Genomic DNA, 22131 nt, shown 5'->3' with positions numbered 1-22131 from the left:
ACTACTCCTTGGTGTTGGGGCCACTAGCTCACTGGTGACACTCTTAGAAGGAATCAGAATTAAACATTACACCTTACTAGTCCAAAACTTTTGCTTAGTATCTATCCTTGCTTTGGATATCAAGATGGGCCTCCAGTCAGATGAGTATTAAGAAAACAGGAACAAAACTTCATCTGCTTTTGGGTTCCTGAATGTGAGTAGCAAGCCTATGGCCACTTCACATTCTGCACAAAAACAAAACAAAACAAAAAGGCCACACACGATGGGTGTGGAGGTGATGTCCTTCCCTCCCCATTTGCACCTTCAGTATTCAGGAGTTAGGCCTTCTTCCTCACTGGCTATGGAACTAAAGAGCGGGTCCTGCACCTTGCCTGGGCAACATAGTGGAGCTGGTCCTGATGGTGAAGGCATGGGTGGGTCAGTCTGGAGGGTGTGAGAGCAGGACAGCTGGCCCAGCCCCTCGAAGGCTGCAGAACTTGGGAGAGTAAGCCCTGAACACTGACTGGGCAGCACAGTGGAGCTGACCCTGGAGGTGTGGGTATGGGTGACCCTGCCCACGGGCATGAGAGCAGAACTGGTCCTGCCTCCTGCCAGCTGCAGGATTAGTCTAGCCAGAGCAGGGCTGGAGACCTGGCCCTGGGGGTGTGAAGGGAGAGCTGCTGGGCTGACCAGCTCAGCAGACACTCAGGCCCAGATCCAGGCTCTGAAATGGCCCGCCCTAAAATTTACATCATCTTTGAAAGGTTGGGACCAGTGAAAGGGCCAGTCCTGCTGTTCCAAAGCTGCAGGATTGCCATGACACAGGACAACAACAGGATAACTGGGAGGAGACCTGATGAGGAACCAATACTGATGATGTCACAGAAACCAGAAATCTCAAACCAGACCCATGACTCATTGCAAAGAGCATTTGCAAGTGAAGATGTGTGGACAGACGGACACACTGTGGGATACACTGTGGGACACACTTCGATCTGCTACAGCCTCCACGGTGAGATGTTTTCTATGCTTTGTGTTTGTTGTTTGTGCTTTTTATTTTGGGGAGGAAGCTGCAAAAGGTAGATATGAAGGGGTGGGAAGATGCGGGAGACTAGGGTACATGATGTGAAACTCAGAAAGAATCAATAAAAAGTTATCATAAAGAAAAAAATTCACACACTAAGACTGCCAATGTACAGAGAAATAGATGAAGATTGCTTTCTTCTCGAATCTTTGTTGAGAAAAGATTATTAAGAGTTAAAATTTCAATTAATACATGGAATTCTATATCCAGGAAATACAAAAGAATTTATATACCATATCAATAAAAAAAACCATTAAAGAAATAGGTATTTTATTCTATTAAGTAACTTTTTTGGACTGAAAATGTGGTAGAGTTACACAGCCCTCAGTTTAGTTCTCTGTACTAAAAAATCCAATTATCTAACTTCAAAGAGCCTTGGAAAAGGTGTTTCAAAATATAAAAGTATTTCTTAAGGTCAAAGGTTAAAGAACTGACCCAAATCCACTGCATCCAAAGCAGTGAGTCTTAAAAACAAAACAGAACAGAAGAGAAATGCTGTTCTGCTCTTAGTAGCATTTAAAAGAATTGAAATACAGGACAAAGATGCATTTCATTTAGATCACAGGACTTCTTGCTGAATACTTAAACTGTCTTAATAAACTCAAGGTTCAGTTAAGAGTAACAGTTAAAGCCCTCAACGTGATTGCTTTACAAACTACCATTTAAAAGCAATCCTGTTGTATTTTGTATCTTAAATGTCTGTGTCTGGAAATGGATAGGGTACAGGGTAGAATTTTAACAGTGTATGTGAAAACTGCAGACTTAAAAACATGCAAAGTGACCAATATCTGCTCCTTTAAATGATAATCTGTTGGGCTTGAGCAAGTAAACAGTTTTTTTTTAATGTATTAGACGTACATCAACATTGGAACATAAATCTCTGTGTGCCATTAGCACTGGGCCCCAAATTTGTAAACAACCTAAAATTTTACCTTTTGCCTAAAGATCTATTATCTTACTAAGTCAAGAATTTCAAATTTTTGCTTCAAAAGTAGAGAAGAAACTATTCATGAAATGTGTAGCTGTGGTGCTAGCGGTTATGGGATCCTTGGTACATAGAATATGTTTATGCTCCTCGAATGTATAAACTTCCTAGACGTTCTCTTTTGTTGAGACAGGGCTACTCTGTAGAGTCCTGAATGTCCTAGGACAGACTCTGTTAGATGAGGCTGGTCTAGAACTCAGAGATCTGTCTGCCTCTTTCCTAGCTGGTGGGATTAAGGGTGTGCACCACCCCCAGGCTTAGAATGTCAATCTTAAGAGACGCTCCATTAAGCTGAACACTCTCTCTCTCTCTCTCTCTCTCTCTCTCTCTCTCTCTGTGTGTGTGTGTGTGTGTGTGTGTGTGTGTGTGGTCTCTAGGTGAGTATGGCAGGCCAGAGGTTGACTTCAAATGGCCAGTCTTCCTCTACCACTCTCCATGTTATTTTTGAAAGACATTTTTCCTCTGAACTATGGCGTATCATTTTGGCTGGACTGACTGGTTAACAGGGGCGGGATTCTCCATCTCTGAGCACAGAGAACTGGGGTTATGTATGTGTGTGGCCGCATGCAGCTTTAATGAGTTGTGGGGATCTGAACTCAGGTCCTCACGTTTGCACAGCAAGTGCCTCATCCACTGAGCTGTCTCCACCATCGCCTCCGATACTGTCAGCGATACGAATTTGCAGGCCTGTATTCACGGGTTCCCAGCTGTGTCTCGTCAATCATTTCTATGCACATCAGCTAGAATGCCTCATGTTATACCCAGCAAGCAGAGGAGTAATTCAGGCGACGGGCACTCCAGGGGCACATTTCCAGACAAGCCCGTCTACTTTAGTTAGGAAACATCTATTTACTACTAAAAGACAAAATGACTTGTGCATGCATTTTTCTGGGCTGACCATGGTATTAGACGACCAGTTGGTGTGCCCTTTCCAGGGGAGACTGTTTCTCCCACTCCTTGGTTGCCCGCAGTTCTTATTGTAGCTTTTCCTCGTCCTGTCAGCATGTCGGAGTTGTATGTGTTCAGGTCAGGTTTAGGCTGCCATGTTGGTGAGACTCATGGGATGTTTCTAGGAGACACAATTTCCCAGCAAACTCCCCATCCTCTCAGTCTGAATCTTTCCACTCCTTCTCTGCAATGATCTCGGAGCCTTAGGGAGGGGCTGTGCTGTATTCATACAAGTAGCATTATACAGACCGAGCAGGTTGTATTTATGATTTTAGGGACGAACACACAAGCCATGAGTTTAAAAGACGAGAAGGGTGGGGTGGGATGAGGTGGAAATTTTGTGGGAAAGTTTGGGTTTAGGGGCAGGAAAGGGAAGGGGGAATTAATGTAACTTTATTATAATCTCAAAAAATTACTTACAAAAAGACAAAATTAAATGGAACTTGTATATAAAAGTATCCCATTACTGATAAACATACCATTCCTTCAATGGAAACAAATTTACATGTATTTCTGAGAGGAGAATTAGGATGGCTTGATGACCACAACACTGGCAATCATGATATTGACCGCAATGAAATTACTGAGGCCATTTTGCCAGTTGTTTGATTCCCTTTTGAATAAAAAGATTTATTTATGTATTTTAAAGTTTTCTGTGTAAAGTGTTATACTTTATGTATGTATGGAGCAGAATGTCAGAAGAGGGTACTAGGTCCGCTGGGATCTAGTTGTGAGTGCCATGTGGGTGTTAGCACCTGACCCAGACCCCCCCAAAGGTCAGCAAGTCTTAACCACTGAGCCATGGCTCCGGCCTCAATTTTTCAGCTTCTTGCGAAATTCCAAATATGCATGGTCTAAGACTTTTGGTTCCTTTGGTTTTGATCCTTGTCCAAAGCACTTAGAATCAAACTCAGGAAAAATGACCCCAATATGTACTTATTTTTGAATTCCACATCTCTTTAAATATTTACTCTTGTTGGTAGTGATTTAAATTTTTCTTGTACATTCTTTGATTGTTGTCTACTAATATTTTGCATAAATACAGCTTCTAACAATATATGTCTTAAGCAATTTCAAGGTGCTAGGTTATCACCCACAGGACAGATAGAATAAAACTTAAGAATGTGTTCTACCCTAAGGACCTTCTATGCTTGAATTTGGCCCCAAAGAGGAAGACATTTAGGGAGTCTCTTTGATATGGGCTCCGTGTCATATGGTATCTCCCGTCTCCAATGTGATACAGGATCAGATCAGATCAATGGGGACACCTCTCATTCCAGTGATGAGGGACAGTTAAGATCAAATTACTAGATGATTAATCAGCTATACCTTCAGAAAAAAATGCTCATAGACAATGGGGGGGGTGTCTTCAGAGTCAAAGTAAAGCATGGTGGTACATACTTAGAGTCCTAGCACTTGGGATGACAAGGCAGCAGGGTCATGATTGGGGCTAGCCTAAGCTATATACAAAGACCTCTCAAAGTGAACAACCAAAATTAAGCCACTTGTATGAGCCTTTCCAAAAGCAACTAAAGCCAAGGGATTATAGAGAAGTACGTGGTTGCCTGGCACCCCCTCCATTCCACTAGAGTCATTCTTAGTAATCCTATCCAGAGCGATCAGCAGGGAAGAGACTCCCTACGGAACTGATTTAATTAGACTCATTTTGGCTTTGGATCCTAGCATTTCATTTTACTTTACATTGGGATTTCAATGCTCAGACACAAGCATCTGGCTCATTTCCTGTAGATGCCCCAGTCATTGCATTACAGCTCACTCTCTTCTCCAGTGCTAGTTTATTACTGAGCTACGAACACCTACAAAGCCAGACTGGCAGACACACTAATTCCCACAAGGTTGAGCAATACCTAAGCACATGGAAAACTAAATGGGCACTTAGAAGCTGATTTTGCTAAAATGTCCAACCCTGGGCCACAACACACACACCCACACCCACACACCCACACACCCACACACCCATACACACACACACACACCCTGGGCCACAACACACACACACACACACACACACACACACACACACGAACACACATATGTCCTAAACCTGTAGTCACCTAGATCCCTGGAAAAACAGAACCTCTCAGGACAGACCAATCCCCCAGATGACGATAATAACTCATGAAAGGTAGGCTTCACGATGGGGTAGAAATGACCTGAGTGTGGGAAGCAGACTCATCCCGTAGCAATGGAGCATAAAGGACTTTCCCAACCTACTTTATAGAGTCAGAACCAAGACGGTGATAAGAAAACCCCGGCCAAGGCTGCTGAAATGTGCACACATCCTTGCACCCTGCCTCACTGCTTCCTCTACTTAAGGTACGGAAGCTCTTGTCACCATGCCAAGACAGATGTGGGGGTAACTGGTCATTTATCTGTTCTACTCCTCAACATGGCCACACTGAATACATTTGCTCTCTCTGCTTTTCACTAAGATGTAAAATAAAATAAAAAGTCTTTCTCCCTTTCTTCCTCCTCTTGTTTCTTCTGTTGATGGGAGTCACCTATTCTGCTCTCTAGCCAGGTCAAGGCAGCCTATGACCCCCACAGGCCTTTCCCACAGCAGCCATTCAACAGTGCAACTTCCCTCTGGTCGGGGGACCGTTACCTTGATAGTGTTGAAGTAATCTGTTCATTCTTATATCCCAGATTCTCACAGCGTGATCAGAACCCGCTGAAGCTATGCATGTACCATTAGGGCTAAAGTCCACAAAATTTGCAAATCTAGGAAGAAAGAATATGACAGCTTGACATGTCAATCTCTTTACCTTGGTTTTAAAGTGTGAATTGTTTATAATGAAATATCTCCTTAGGGAACAGACCCATATCGATGTACATCGATGGACTTACCCTACGGAGTCCGAGAAGTTATTAACACACTGCTTGCTTGTAGTGTCCCAGATTTTAATAGTTTTATCCTCACTACATGACACGATCAATCTCCCGTCGGGTGAAAATCTAGAACGCAGAAGATTCTAGATGAGAGCACATCACACACAAGTCAGGCTACACGGATGAGGTACCAGAGGCCACTGTCAGCACACTGCGGGAACTACATAGAAGAGTCAACACTGCAACTGATCTCTTCGCAGCTAAGCACCACCATGACAAACCATGAGACTCTTGAAAGACAAAACACGCTATGTAAACGATGCGCCTTTGTTTGCTTGTTTCTGTTTCTGTTAAATAACTGAGTTCTGAGGCTCTCCTGGAGGTTTTGATGCAGCTCTGTCTGCACTCCTTCCAAGCTAATACCTTGTATTTTAATAAGCCCTCTATTTCTTCTGTTTCTTGTTTATTTTTAATTTAGATTTTTATTTTCTACCATCATTCAAGAGATTTATTTCTACCAAAAACCAAAGAGATTTTTTTCCTACTCATCCCACCAACCTGACAGTGGAGCTTTTTTTTTTCTTTTTAATTTATTTTTTTTTAAAGATTTTATTTATTTTATATAAGTGAGTACCCTGTCACTCTCCTCAAACACACCAGGAGAGGGAATCAGATTGTGTTGCAGATGGTTGCGAGCCACCATGTGGTTGCTGGGATTTGAACTCAGGACCTCTGGAAGAGCAGTCAGTGCTCTTAACCACTGAGCCACCTCTCCAGCCCCTCTTTTTAATTTATTAAAAACAAAACAAAACCGGCTGGTGGGTTAAGAAAAGTTTACATGGCATCGACCTAATTCCCAAGGCCAGAGGCTTCCGGGACTTAGACTAGAAGCAGGACACGTCACTCAGAACAGCTGGCTCTTTCCTGCTCCAGTCTATCACCAGAATGCCCAGCCCAGAGTGGTGGTGGTGGTGATGGTGGTGGTGCAGGCCGGCAGGCCAGACATCCTGCCCAGTGTTTCTTGCACAACTGATTTCCCCATTCATTCTGTTTGTAATGCTAATTGCCTTTTAAAGTCAGAAGGGCTGAAAACCAAACAGAAGATGAAGTTTAAATAGTCAGGAAACTACAGACAGCTTGTTCACTAGTTATATTGCAGGAGCAGCAAAGGCCAGAAAGGACAAAATAGCCTACTGACGGGTGATTATGAGTGTGTTTATGTGACGTTTCCCTGCAACCCAGAGTCCAGATTTCTGTTTTCAGTTTTGTGTGGAGTGTAATTAAAGGTTTTGTTTTCTCTGCACACCTAACTTACTATTTTTGCCTGTGTGTCAGAAGCCCGGGAACTGAACTTACAGACAGTTGTGAACTGCCATGTGGGTGCCGGGAATTGAACCCAGGTCCTCTAGAAGAGCAGCCAGAGCTTTTAACTGCTGAGCCACCTCTCCAGCCTCCTAACTTATTATTGAGACCTAAAAGGACTCTTCATGACTCAAAGTTGAATACTGCACTTCTGAGTTCATCATGTAGAAACAAAAGACATCCAGAAATGTCATAAAAACTCTGTGTGAGCTCTTATTGTGCATGAAAATCCTTCAAGAAGAAAAATCTTCCTTTCTTAGGAGTTTCCTATAATTTTAAAATGACAAGTAATATTTTACTAATCTTTTCATCCAGAAAATACATGAGAAGGATTCAAATATGGAGAACAGTATTAAAATTAGGAACTTAAATTAAAAAAACCAAAAATCCTCCCAATTCCCCCACCAAAAACAAAAAAACCCTAACCCCAAAACTCATCATGGACTTGGGAGAAAAACTTTACCCATTACCTTTATGGAAATAAACTTTTCAATTAAATGCAGACTTCCAAGGAATCAATTACACTGCTTTCTCCTCCTCCTGCTGCTGAGACAAGATCTCACTATGTATCCTGGCTGCCATAGAACCCTATGTAGACCAGGCTGGCCCTGAACTCACAGAGGTTCGCCTGTCTCTGTCTCTAGAATGCTGGGACTAATGGTGTGTACCATACCCAGCTACTCTATTTCTTAATAAGCCTTATTTTTGAAAAATTACTAAACATGAGAATCTTAAGTAGCAAAAATATTTTTTAAGAGATGGAATTATTCCTAACATTTTGAGGAAGTAACGATAGAACATTTAGTCAACTGAAATAATCCAACTTCAAATTATTGTATTTTATTATTATTATTATCATCATCATCATCATCATCATCATCATCATCATCATCATCATCATCATTGTTATTACTGTGGTGCTAGAGATCAAACCCTGGGCTTTGTGTGTGCTAAACAGGCACTCTTTCACTCAACTACATCTTGTTTACATTATTGATCAAACCTACCACTATTTTACAACATTACCTTATCAATGTTTATTGAGCCCATATATCATAGAATGGTTTTTAACACTTCACTTATGGAAACTAATGTAATATTCAGAACAATCCCATAAAAACAGGTATTATTGCTTGCCTCCACATGCAGGGAGTAAACTGAGGCACACAAAGGAGTATGGTGGTTTGAATGAAAAAATTTGAAATTTCAAAATTCAAAACTCAAATTTACAGCCTCATGTATTTACCTGATCACCAGTTGGCGGTGCTATTTAGGGCTGTTTAGTAGGTATGGGCTTGCTGGAGGATGCATGGTGGGCTTTAAGACTCATGCTATTTCCAACTAGCTCTCTCTGCTTTAGCCTGTTCAAATGTGAGCTCTCAGTCTGCTGCTGTAGCTGCCACATCTTTTGCCTGCTGCAAAGCCCTCCTTGCCATCATGGAGTCTTAGCATTATGCATCTGTATATCTGAACTCCTTCTGTGAGTAGCCTTGGTCATGGGGTTTTTTATCACAACAGTAGAAAAGTAACTAACAGAGTTTGGTACTAGGAGGGGCGTACCATGTTGACGTTTTGGAGGAATAGTCAAGGGTTCTGGTACTTTGGACTAGGAATGTGTTGGACTCTGTAACGCAGAGCCTACCAGGCCATCCGAGTAGGAACTGTCGGGCTAATCAGCCCCAGGGACCCCCAGTTCCTCCTATTCAGCGCTGGGATTACAGGTGTGCATCTGGCTTTCACATGGGTGCTGGAAATCACTCAGGCCCTCATACTTGTGTACTGAGCACTGAGTGACTTCCTGGCCCTACCCAAAGTTTTAAAATGGAAGGGTAACATAAGGGACTGTTCTTGTGACATAGATGATCCTTTCACTAAATATCTATGTTGGGGGTTAGGGGCAAAATTGGAAGGAAGGGGATGAGGTTCAGATTTGATCAAAACATATTACATGCATACAGGAAACCTCGATAAAAATGAGTACAAAGAACAATTACACGTACTGCCCTTGGTTGCTACTGGCAGTTAAGTAGAACAAGCACAGTCTCCTTCCTTGTGATGCCTCTTGAGGAGAACAATCATCCCTGGAGTCACTCAAAGACTGTCATTGGCACTGGGCTGCCCCGGACATCAGGAATGTAGTTAGAGGTGAGGTAAGAGTCCTCTCTTAAAGCTTTCCCAAATAATAGAACTGTAGATCCTGCCATCAATATTTTTTTTAACAGCAGTAACAACAACAACAACAATAACAACAACAAAAATTGTGCCACCAGAAGCAGGAAAGAAATGGGGTTTAAAGAGACATGCCAGTAAGAAGCAGCAGGTTCTCTTGAGTAGCAAAAGCTCAGGCTAAGCAGGAGGCTCACTCGGTCTGAGAATAGCTCCCTGGTACGGAAGACAGGAAGAGGTTGTGCACCTCGGGTTAGTGGAAAGGGCAGTTGGAGGCTGGGCAGCCCGTGCTGTGGGGAAGGAGCCTTTCTTTCCCCTCCCTTCTCACTTTGATTCCTGCACATGCCCCTCCTTTGAGAGGCTGGACATGGGCATGTTGAGTTGTACATTAATTAGAGACATCAAAATAAAAAAAAAAGTTAGCACCCAAAAGACAGGTTTCTCTTTGTCTTGACTTCCATGAGGAAAAGTTAGGACTTTTATTGTCAAGGGTCAAACACTATCTAGCAGGACTGTTAATTTTTAAAATGTTAGGAGTATCTAGAGTTTATACTGAGCACTAAAAGGTTGCCAATTCTCAGTTTAGTTCTACCCAACCAGCTTTTAAGAGTCCAGGAATTAGTCAGTGGTGACTAATGGGTTCTCGGAACAGCACATGACAAGTCCACCCCAAATTACTGTTGAATCCCTTAATGACACACAAAAAGAATGAAGACATTGAAACATTTTTTTCAAGCAAAGCTGCCTTACAGGTCTTTGAGAGTATCCCCAATGAAATACCAAGAACACTGTGACTTGGAATCTATGGAGTCCGCACCTATATAAAGTTGTATGTCCACATTCATATTCAGGTTTTCTTTCTTCCTATTTTGGCGTGGGGGAGGGGAGGCAATGCATGCTAGACAAGTACTCGATCACTGAGCTACAGCCTCCTTTGCTGCACTGAGCTATGGCCCTCCTTTGCTTCTTCTTAGTCCATATATTTTTTAATAAAACCACCTCTCAGGGAATGGATACAGAAAATGTGGTACATCTACACAATGGAATATTACTCAGCTATCAAAAACAACGAGTTTATGAAATTCGTAGGCAAATGGTTGGAACTGGAAAATATCATCCTGAGTGAGCTAACCCACTCACAGAAAGACATACATGGTATGCACTCATTGATAAGTGGCTATTAGCCCAAATGCTTGAATTACCCTAGATCCCTAGAACAAAGGAAACTCAAGACGGATGATCAAAATGTGAATGCTTCACTCCTTCTTTAAAAGGGGAACAAGAATACCCTTGGCAGGAAATAGAGAGGCAAAGATTAAAACAGACACAGAAGGAACACCCATTCAGAGCCTGCCCCACATGTGGCCCATACATATACAGCCACCCAATTAGACAAGATGGATGAAGCAAAGAAGTGCAGGCCGACAGGAGCCGGATGTAGATCGCTCCTGAGAGACACAGCCAGAATACAGCAAATACAGAGGCGAATGCCAGCAGCAAACCACTGAACTGAGAATAGGACCCCCGTTGAAGGAATCAGAGAAAGAACTGGAAGAGCTTGAAGGGGCTCGAGACCCCATATGTACAACAATGCCAAGCAACCAGAGCTTCCAGGGACTAAGCCACTACCTAAAGACTATACATGGACTGACCCTGGACTCTGACCTCATAGGTAGCAATGAATATCCTAGTAAGAGCACCAGTGGAAGGGGAAGCCCTGGGTCCTGCTAAGACTGAACCCCCAGTGAACTAGACTGTTGGGGGGAGGGCGGCAATGGGGGGAGGGTTGGGAGGGGAACACACATAAGGAAGGGGAGGGGGAAGGGGGATGTTTGCCCGGATACCGGGAAAGGGAATAACACTCGAAATGTATATAAGAAATACTCAAGTTAATAAAAAAAAAAAAAAAAAAACTCTCAGCATTTAATGCTCGAAGATCAAACAATATGGGGGTACTGTTTCTTGACTGATAAGCAACATGTCCCTAGCAGGAGTAGGAGAAGGAAGGCACCCAAAATAATGAAGTGCCCACTACAGCCCGATTCCAGGGCAAATTCCATGTTTCCCCAACACCCCCCCCCCCCCCAGCTATGTAACTCCATGAAAGTCACTACATAAGGGATGGAGTTTTCTCTTAGTGTAGTGAGTTTAGCTAACAATGAGATCCAAAACTCTCACGGATGCATTGCCAACTACTAATGTCAGACTTCTTTTTGATAGGTTTTATGCTTACATTCTGAGGGTGAAGGCCAGGGGAACAAAGAAATGTTTATGTCCCCTTAAGTGGCAAGAAGAGAAGCCATCTGTTGGCTATATCAGTAGAATTCATCCCTGTAACTCTCGAGAAACAGAAGCCAAGCAAAGCTGGTATAAGGAGATTAAGTGTGGTATCACACAGTCATTCATTGCTGCGTCATTTTACCGCTTACATGTGTGATTACTACAAATACGACTGTCTTCAGGGCATCCGCTCTGAGCACCCGGACAGCACCTGCAGCACTGAACTCAGCGCTGTTTCCCTTCCTGAGTTATCTGTCCCATGGCTGATTTCTAGTTCTTCCCATCCTTCCTTGCCCTTCATTATTAACGTCTCCTCCACCTGCATCTGGCACTTTGCTCTCTCATGGTCTATGAGCGACAGAAGTGAACTTGAAATGTAAATTAAAGTGGGTCACTTTCCCCCTCAAAGTGTTTGGTGGCTTTACATGGGCTGTGGGCCAAAGTCTGACATCTTGCTTGCTGACGGGAAGTCCCAGGACTGTCTCTTCTTCTGCATCAGTGAGATCTTCCTGGCACTGCAGCATCTTCTCTTAGGGTCTTGCTCTTCCTCACAAGCTGTCCCAATGCCCTACTTGTAATTTTTTAAACCTCATTTAACAAAGCAATTGGGGGCTGGGGAACCGCAGAGGTGATCATTCAGGCCTCCACTCCCTTCTTTCCTTCTAATCTAATGCCCCAGTCTCATCCCCAGCTCTGCAGCAGGTCACCTGCTGTGGTCTTCCTCTCTGTCACCATCTCCAGCAGATCACTCAGATCTTCTCCTACAGTCTCCCTCACTGCCCCCTTCCTTAGTCTCAGCCTCTACCCTCTGCAGGCTCTCCATGGGACCCAACAGCTGGCCACCATTCCAACCAGAAAGCAGGCAGGCAAGCATCAGATGCGCCTCTCTCCCTCCAAACTCACCCCAGACTTATCCCTAGCCCTGTGGCAGACCATCAGCTGTAGCCTCCCCTCCCTCTCTGCCCCCATTCCCAGGGGACTAAGCACATTCTGGTGACACACTCTGCTTTCTTCCCTCCGGTAGAACTCCCCCAGACCCCACCTTCTAGCCCATCTCAATCTCTAGGTGTCAGCTCCCAATACCAGGAAATGCATTCTACTCAGACGCAAGCCCAGTGGCCATACCTGAAAGGATCTCAGAAGCATTCCATACCAGGCAACCTACAGCTACCACAGTCTAAGAATTAGAAAGGACAACAGAAACCAAGGTACTGAATACCCACCTAATAAAAACAAGACCAGATAGCAGCACGTACCAAATATCATCCGAAATCCAGATGCCCTGAGGCCAGCATAAAAACATTAATAGTCAGGACAATATGTTTCCCCTGAAGCCCAGCAAGTCTACTACAGTATGCCCTGAAAAAAAAGATTTTAAAATAGCTTTTATGAATATGTTAGAGGTCCTTAAGCAAGAAATAAAGAAATTTATTGAAGAAATCCATGAAAAGTCACATGAAGAAAATAGTTTAAGACCTTCAGGTAGAAATAGAATCAGTAAAGGAAACTCAAACTGAGGAAAAACTGGAAATGAAAATTTTAAGAACTTAAACAGGAAGCTCAGAGGCAAGCCTGACTAACAATGAGAAATGGAAGAGAGAATGTCAGTCATTGAAAAGATAGAAGAAATGGAAATCCCAGGCAAAGAAAACATTAAATCTAAAAAAATTCCTGAGGCGAAATAACTAGGAGCTTGGGAACACTATCAAAGCACACAATCTACAAAAATCAGGAACAGAGGAAAGAGAAGAAAGCCAGGTCAATAGCCCAGAAAATATTTTCAACAAAATCATAAAAGAAAATGTCTTTAACCTAAAGAAGGAGCTGCCTAGAAGGTAAAGGGAGCATACAGATACGAAATAAACTGGATCAGAAAAGAAAGCCCTCTTGGCGTGTAATAAATAAAACACTAAACCTATAGAAAAGAAGAAAGAAGGTTAAAAGCTGCAAGGGAAAACTACCAAATTACAAATAAGATGAGAACTAGTAGGATAACAGCTGACTTTTCAATGGAGACTCTAAAAGGGTCTGAACAGCTAAGTCAGAATCACACTTAGATTTTGAGTTAAGGTCCACTTAACTCACAGAGTTAACCCATACCTACTTTGCTTGGGTGGTCGAGAGCCTGGGACTATAGGCCAGGGTAAGACCAACTACTACTGTTCTACTAAAGGAATCAATAAAATGACCCTTAAGGACGTTCTGCTGTGCTCATAGGTCTGTGTCTTGCATCAGAGAAATGCCGTCCTGTGGCCGATGGGAACAAATAAGAGATCCACAGCAATAAGCAGACAATAAGCAGGGAGTGAAAGACGTTGGAGCACTCAACCCTGAAAGGAATGCCTATAATCCCTTGCCTCAGGGCACAGGAACTCTGTGGAAAAGGAGGCAGAAAGAGTCTGAGAGCCAGAGAGGAAGAAGGACACCAAGGAATCAGTCTTTTAGACACAACAGGGATCACACACATATGAACTCAGACTCTGTTAGTATGCACAGTGCCTGCACAGGTCTGCACCTGATGGAGTCTGAGAGCTGATAGTACAAGTGGACATACACCCCAATCCCTCACCCAGAAGCTAGTGGACATACACCCCCAAATCCCTCACCCAGAAGCTAGTGGACATACACCCCAATCCCTCACCCAGAAGCTAGTGGACATACACCCCCAAATCCCTCACCCAGAAGCTAGTGGACATACACCCCCAAATCCCTCACCCAGAAGCTAGTGGACATACACCCCAATCCCTCACCCAGAAGCTAGTGGACATACACCCCCAAATCCCTCACCCAGAAGCTATCTCCAACTGATAGCCACTTGCAATGAATACTTTTCTCCAATAGAGTCTTGCTGGGGAAACAAATCACTCGTAAGGGTAGGTTCCATGCTCAATAACAGATGGTCAACACAAAACAAACCCAATGGCGCTGTTGGAGGGTTTTTCCCCTCTCTGACTTTACAGGTCCTTGGCACACATACTAAGGCTTCCAGTTTTGGTTTTGTATGGGATTCCTGAGTGTATGAGTGTGTGTCTACATCTATATGCATTTTCTTCGACTCGTTTTCTTATGTGGTTGTTTTGTCATATTCCAATTTGTTATTTATTTTATTATAACTCCTTAAATGCCTGGTTGTTTCCTAACAGAGACAGACAGGAAGTGGATCCGGGTGGGAGAAGAGTGGGGAGGGACTGAGAGGAGCAGTGGGAGGGGACTCATAATCAATATGTGTTATATGAAAACAGAATCAGTTCACACACATACACATACACACCCGCCCCCCCCCCACACACACCCCACATACACACACATACCCCCCACACATACACATACACACACACACACCCAACACACACACCCTACATACACACACATACCCCACACACATACACATACACACACACACACCCAACACACACACCCTACATACACACACATACCCCACACACATACACCCCCCCACATACACACACATACCCCCCCACACATACACATACACACACACACACCCAACACACACACCTCACCCCCCACCCCCCCACGGACCTATTATGTATCCTTCAAACTGTCTACTTCCTTGCCACCTCCTCATCACTCCCCCAAACTATGTAGCTCCCCAGGACGCAGACTTACAGGGGAACACATTCCCATTCGCACTACACCTCAGTAAGAGTTTTATGTCTTCTTTCCCGATTAATGTAAGAGAAATCTACCCCACCATTCTAACCCTACATATGCTTCACTGAATACTCCCCAGTGAGTACCTAGGAAAGCAAAAAATAAAGAATCATGACAAATTTAATGTTATATATAGTCAATGAGAGCTGATGGTTAAAATATTTTCAATTCATTGTACAAAAATGTTGACTGTACCCAATGCCATGGAACTGTGCGCATGAACAATGATAACAGTGATACATTTTTCCCCAACAGTACAAAGACTGGACACACATTATGTGTTTGGTGAGAACAGTATCTCAAATTTCCATCTTACTCGGGCTTGTGAAAGAAGACACAATACCATGTCAGTGCTGGGCAGTGCAAGGAGCAGTGACTCTCAATGAGCCAGCCGACCCAGGGGAAACAAGGGAGACTACAGTGTGTTCTCTGATAAGGGTGTCCAGAGGACTAGGTATACTACACGTATTTCCAACGTAATACTTCTGATTTATGGTGGGTTTATAATGACACAAGCCTATCAAAAGTCAAGAAGCATCTAAATATTTACTGGAGACATCCCACCACTCCCCCCCACAGCCCCCCCAAAGCCCCCCACACCCACCCACACCCCACATCCCTACACCCCCCACCCCCCCACTCCCCACCCCACACCCATCCCCCAACATACCTGCCCCCCCCCCCCCCCCCCCCCGCCGCCACACACCATTTGGGACTAGGGAGATGGCCCAGCTGCTAAAGTGCTTACTTGCTCTGTAACCCTGGAGACGGGTATCTTAGGTAGGCTTTTACTGCTATGAAGAGACATTATGAGCACAGGAATTTTATAAAGGAGAGCACTTAACTAGGGCTAGCTGACAGCTTTGGCGCTTTAGTCTATCACCATGATGTCAGGAAGCATGGCAGCATGCAGGTAGACACGGTGCTGGAGGAGGTGAGCATTCTACATCTGGATCCACAGGCAGCAAGCAGACAAAAGAACTGAGACATTTCTCTAGCAAGGCCACCCCTCCTAATAGTGCCACTTCTTTTTTTTTTTATTTTATTTTATTTTATTTTATTTTTTTATTATCTTGAGTATTTCTTATATACATTTCAAGTGTTATTCCCTTTCCCGGTTTCCGGACAGACATCACCCTCCCCCCTCCCCTTCCTTGTGGGTGTTCCCCTCCCAAACCTCCCCCCATTGCCACCCTCCCCGCATAGTCTAGTTCAATAGTGCCACTTCTTATGGGGCTCTGGGGCCATTTTCATCCTAACAGCCACAGATTGGGAAGGATCACAAAAGCTCACTGGCCAGCTAGTCTTGCTGACTTGGTGAGTTCCAGGTTCAGTGAGAGACTTTGTCTCAAAAAAGGAAGGCAGAGAGCAATAGAGGAAGACGGTGAATATGAACCTTTGGCATACAGAGGCACACAAGAACACATACATAGACGTGCATACACCACACACAAATGCACATAGACATATTTATTTTAGCTTCCAATTCATAAGCTCAAATGAGTACACAGAATAGCAACAACAATTGAAAATTAAAGGACTCCTTTACTGCTGAATCACTGCTAGAAAGTAGCGATGTTGGAAATCTTCTCCCACTCCTAACCTCTACTTACTTTCCTTACTGTGGATACATACCGTGTAGAACCCTAAGTTACTTTATATATGTGATGGTTTGCATATGCTTGGCCCAGGGAGGGGCACTATTAGAAGGCGTGGCCTTGTTGGAGGAAGGGTGTCACTGTGGGGTGGGCTTGGAGACCCTCCACCTAGCTGCCTGGGGATGCTCAGATTGTACCTGGCTTCAGGTGAAGATGTAGAACTCTCAGCTCCTCCTGCACCATGCCTGCCTGGATTCTGTCATGCTCCCACCTTGATGATAATGGACTGACCCTCTGAACCTGTAAGCCAGCCCTGATTAAATGTTGTCCTTTATAAAACTTACACCCGTTGGTCATGGTGTCTATTCACAGCAATAAGACCCTAAGTAAGACAATATGTATCAGAAATTAGAAGGCTATGACTAAATCTTGAAAAAATTCTTTTTCAAGAGTTAGTATCTCTTACCTAAATATGTTTAAAATCATGGCTTTATTAATACATATTTTAAATGAAGATACATAAACAAAACTTGAGGAACTGAATCTTATCACAATCACAGATAACATTTTGTGCAGAATGGATTCTTTTATCTTTGTTCAGGCACAGGTCAATTATAATTGTGGATTCTGAATATTGCCATCTCCATCTGAACATAGTTTTATGCTATAACTTGAATATATTCCTATTTTAATGGCTAGATGAAAAACTAAGCTTCACTAGTTTTTAAGATTGGGAACTGGGAAAAGTTGGTTATTTTTAACTTCTCGATATAACTATTTTCTTTTTAAAAATGTGGTGCTGGTATTGTTATTAGTTGTTTGCTTTTGAGACAGGATCTCACTATGTAGCCTGTACCCCGAATTCACTATGGATCATAGGATGGTCTGAAACTTTGACTCCGATCAGATTACAGGGCTGTGCCATCGCACCCAGCAACACCTTTTAGTACAAGAGTATTTATTCTAGGTAAACTTCTAGTTAGAAAATCACTGCAACAAAAAATTTTAAGTCTTCTCAGGCTCCCTCTCTCCCTTGTTCTGTGTGCATGTATACATGGACATACGTGTGTGTGTGTGTGTGTGTGTGTGTGTGTGTGTGTGTGTGTGTGTGTGTGTGATTTGTATACATGAATGCAGATGCCTGTGGAGGCCAGAAGAGGGTATCAGATCCTTTAGAGCTAGAGGTAAAAGCACTTGTAAGCCATCCCAACATTGGCATAACATACTGAAGTAGGATCTTCTGCAGAAGCAATACATTTTTCTACCACTGAGCTTTCTCTCCAGTCTCTCAATACTCTGTATCACTGGTTCCCAACCTGTGGGTCATGTCCCCTTTGAGGTCTGACTAAGTCTTTCACGGAGGTCATGTATCAGATATCTTGCATATTAGATATTTATATTATGACTCAGAACGTAGCAAAATTAGTTATGAAGTAGCAACAAAACTAATTTTATGGTTGGTGGCGTCACCACAACATGAGGAACTGTATTAAAAGGTTTCAGCATTAGGAAGGTTGAGAACCACTGCTCTATGATAGCATAATCTGTGAAGAAATTTTAGGCTGTGTCTGAGAATACAGAAAAAACTCACATAACAAACAATTTAAAAAAGCACCAAGATACTGTACAAATGTCAGTATTAGCAGACCAGGCCTGTGAAGTCATTGTTACAAATATTCTCAAATTTTCTGTTTACTTTTCAAAGTCAGGGTTTCACTCTGCTGGCTTTCTCCTTTCCCCTTTCTCCACCTCTTTCCTGTTTTATTCAGTCTGAGACCCCAGAGCACAGAATGACACCACAGTCGGGTCGGGACGGATCTTCTCCCTTGATTAATGCTCTCTGGACAAGCCCTGTGACACATGTGTCATGACCTGCCTGCATATTTGTTATAAAGTTCACTCAAGCTTACAATTACAACTAGCAGTCACCATCCACTCCCAAGAATGGGGGCACACTCATTTCTTGTTTTGGACAGCATAAGTCCAGGCTGGCCAGATGTTGGCTTTCGGGACCTATTTCAGTGGCCCCCTCCACAGGTTTGCAAGTATCTAGCCATACAAAAGTTACATCACTGTCTTTCCCTGTGGTAACTGGACTGAGCCATGTTATCGCCATCTCAGGGGCTTCAGCCTCCAGGCAACTGGTCCTAGGGCTTCTCAGTTCCCACAATCACATGAGCCACCTCCCTAATAAAAGGACCACAGCAAGTGATACTTCAAAAGCTGTGATTATATATCTCTGTATAAACATCCTTTATAAATGTGGAACAAAAAGCAAGGGGCCTTATGACCAGGAAAAAGGCAATATAGGACATGATAAATGACATTTTTCAAGCTCAAGAAATGACAGCAGATGGAATCTTGGATCTATTCAAATGAGTAAATTGTGCTGGAACTGGAAATATGGATGCAAAATGTAAAACTGGCTGCTTAACAACTGAGCTCTTTCCATGTGTACAATAAAACTGTCAAGAGGTAGACAGTGGGGATATACTTAGGAAGTTCTAACACTTTGTCTAAACCATTGTAAGAGAAAGTGTTCTATGTTATAGATTGGGTTAAGGATGCATAATCAACTTCTGGATGTCACCCAGGAGCACAGAGCTAAGAGTAAATCCTAAATGTCAATAAAGGAGGGGAGGAAAATGGGAAACAAATATCCAGCCAAAAGGCAAGTGGGAAATAAGTGAAATTGACATAATGAGGAAATAAACATCGAGGCAGGGTGCTTGGCAAATCACGGGACCACTCACTCCAGCATACAGCCATGAACTACAGCTGGCAGGAGAGAATCCAGCTGTGTACGATGGCCATCCCTACAATCTCAGCACTAGGGAGGCTGAGGCAGGACAAGCATGAATTTAAGGCCAGTCTGGGCACACAGCGAGATGCATCTCAAAACAAAATAAAAAAATGCAAAAGTTGCAGGTATAATTACTTAGAAATAAAATGACTTTTGGAAGTCCAGTACATAAAATACATTAAGTAGATGATAGTTACTACCTTAATAGCATTTGTCCAAATTATACATAACAACTTTGGAGTATCACCTAAAGGTGACTCTGGTATGGCCGCAGGAGGAAGTCATGGAATACAGGGCAGTTGATGGTTGCCAGTTGCTGAGTCCTCACTATATGAAGGGACTATGTCAGTTGTGTTTATTTTATGGGGAGGTAGACTGAGGCCCAGAAAGCTTACATTGTATGCCTGGGATCACATGCTCACTATAAGCCCACTCTTGTAACTGCTCTGTGTCCTCTGTCTACTCAGACCAGCTGATGGTACTGCATCACTGAGGGAGGATTCTACTTCAACAGAAAGGAGGTGCCAGCAACAGCAAGAGGCAAAGAGCAACAGCAGCCAGCATGTCGCTCGATCTTGGCTACAGGCTTCCACTACTAACAGAGCTGACGATTCTGTGTCCTTGGCATGCATACACATGAGACTCTCTCTCAACGAGAAAACTATTCCTGGAGATTTTCCCAATGAACCCCCTTTGCTTTAGTCTAGGGTTTAGTAAGCAACCTTCTGTATAATATTCTGACTGTGTTGGCAAAGTAAGAAGGGCCTCACGAAGGCATGCTAAAGGTCTAGACCCTTTGACAGCTGGCAGTGCCATTGGAAATATGTAAGCTGCTTCCGTTGCAGGCTCTGCTAAATGTTTAAGCTCCCGCTGAGCTCTTGCCTCTTGACACAAACTGACAGAAAGACCTTAAGCCTTAGGGACCTTTTCCATTCTGCTTCAGGACTATCTCGTCGAGGCTGCATTCTCACAGCTACACTGAGAATCTGGGACTCAATGGCCACCTAGCTATCCCTCTTAACAGTTTTGTTCTAGCTGTAATAAGATGATCCAGTGTTAGAAATGGGTAGAAAAAGACTGGAAGAGTGCTGGAGAGCACATACGTGGAAAGTGGAAACTCACTACCTTTCAGCCAATTATTTATCAAGGACTATTCCTTGGCGTGGGGAGGGCTCTGCAGTGTCTGAGTCACACTTCAAGAAGCATGAAAACAAGCGGTGTTTAAGGTCCCTCAGAACCAGCGAGGCAAGGTAATCCGCCGTAGCTGGGTGTGTGAGTAAACAGTCAGTCTGAGCAGGACTTGGCCAAAGGTACAAGGAACAGGTGGAGCTGTGTAAACGTCTTGGTTAACATGCACAGATGATAGATATTCCCGAGTTTCTATTAAAGGCTTACAAAAATAACCTTGCCACAAAGAAACTCTCCAATCCTGCCACCAAAGTTACCTGAGAGCACAGATCAGCATCTGCCTACACTTGATTCTGCCCACCACATTTCTGGGCAATTATTCTGAGCCCTCTTTAGCCCTAAGACCATGGTTCTTGTACTACATGGGGCCCTCTCAAATGCCTTCTCTAGGAACCCACATCACTAACTTCCTCTGCTCAGTTGGGTCTTGGCTTCAATGTCATACTAGTAAATATGGTTTCTCCAATGTGGGGTGTGTGTGTGTGTGTGTGTGTGTGTGTGTGTTAGTGTATTTGCTGTCTCCCCTTGACAGAAGAGGCCCTACTAGCACAGGATTTCCCTGTTTCTGCTTCTCTTGTCTTGGCAAGGCAGCACAGCAAGATAAAATACTTGTAACTCAAAGTCTAACAGGGAAGGAGAACTATGCTAAAGACCTCCTAGGCACTGTGACATCAACCCCAGCTGTTGGAGGAAGTGACACTGAGCAGGATCAGAGGGTAACGCTTGCAGCAGGTGCAGAAACTCAGGACACGCAGCTGTGCTATGGAGGAGTCACACAGCTGTGGGAAGGCAACTGTATGGTGAAAGGGACAAAGAGTGACGGTGTGTCACAGAAGGAAAAACACAAGCCTGGGTGAGGAGTCACCCAGAGGTCCAAACTGGGGAACAATATGGTCAGATCTGCCTTTTACAGAAGCAGAAACAGAGGTGTAGAGGGTGTGTGTTATGTGTGTATTATGAGACAGAGAGAGAGAGAGAGAGAGAGAGAGAGAGAGAGAGAGGAGAGAGAGAGAACACAGAAGATTCTGTAGCACAGAGAAAATTTAAAAGATGACCTTATAAGTTCCATAAGGGCCAACTAAAGCAGTAGGGCTGGATATGGGGACAAAACAGGTATTTTCACTAGACTCTTCTGTTTCAGTGTCATCTCCCACAGAAGCCTCTCATATGTACAAGCACAAAAGCAGCAAAGAGGAGTATTCCAGCACTCTCT

At 43.5% G+C, this 22131-nt stretch overlaps 1 protein-coding gene across 5 annotated transcripts in view; it reads right to left on the bottom strand.

Annotated features, from left to right (window-relative positions):
• The window catches only part of Poc1b (POC1 centriolar protein B), a 101811-nt gene that overhangs the window by 53973 nt on the left and 25707 nt on the right, over positions 1 to 22131 (bottom strand). For all 5 annotated transcript variants that reach the window (XM_063262850.1, XM_063262849.1, XM_039080110.2 and 2 more), the window contains 2 exons: positions 5865 to 5972; positions 5623 to 5738 (listed from right to left, as the gene is read on the bottom strand). In XM_063262850.1, the coding sequence (XP_063118920.1) occupies positions 5623 to 5738; positions 5865 to 5972 (224 nt within the window). The remainder of the gene's footprint in view (positions 1 to 5622; positions 5739 to 5864; positions 5973 to 22131) is intronic.

This window comes from Rattus norvegicus, chromosome 7 (genome assembly GCF_036323735.1).
Source record: "Rattus norvegicus strain BN/NHsdMcwi chromosome 7, GRCr8, whole genome shotgun sequence".
In the NCBI taxonomy this organism is placed as follows: Eukaryota; Metazoa; Chordata; class Mammalia; order Rodentia; family Muridae; genus Rattus; species Rattus norvegicus.
This window is presented reverse-complemented; position numbering and strand designations above follow the sequence as displayed.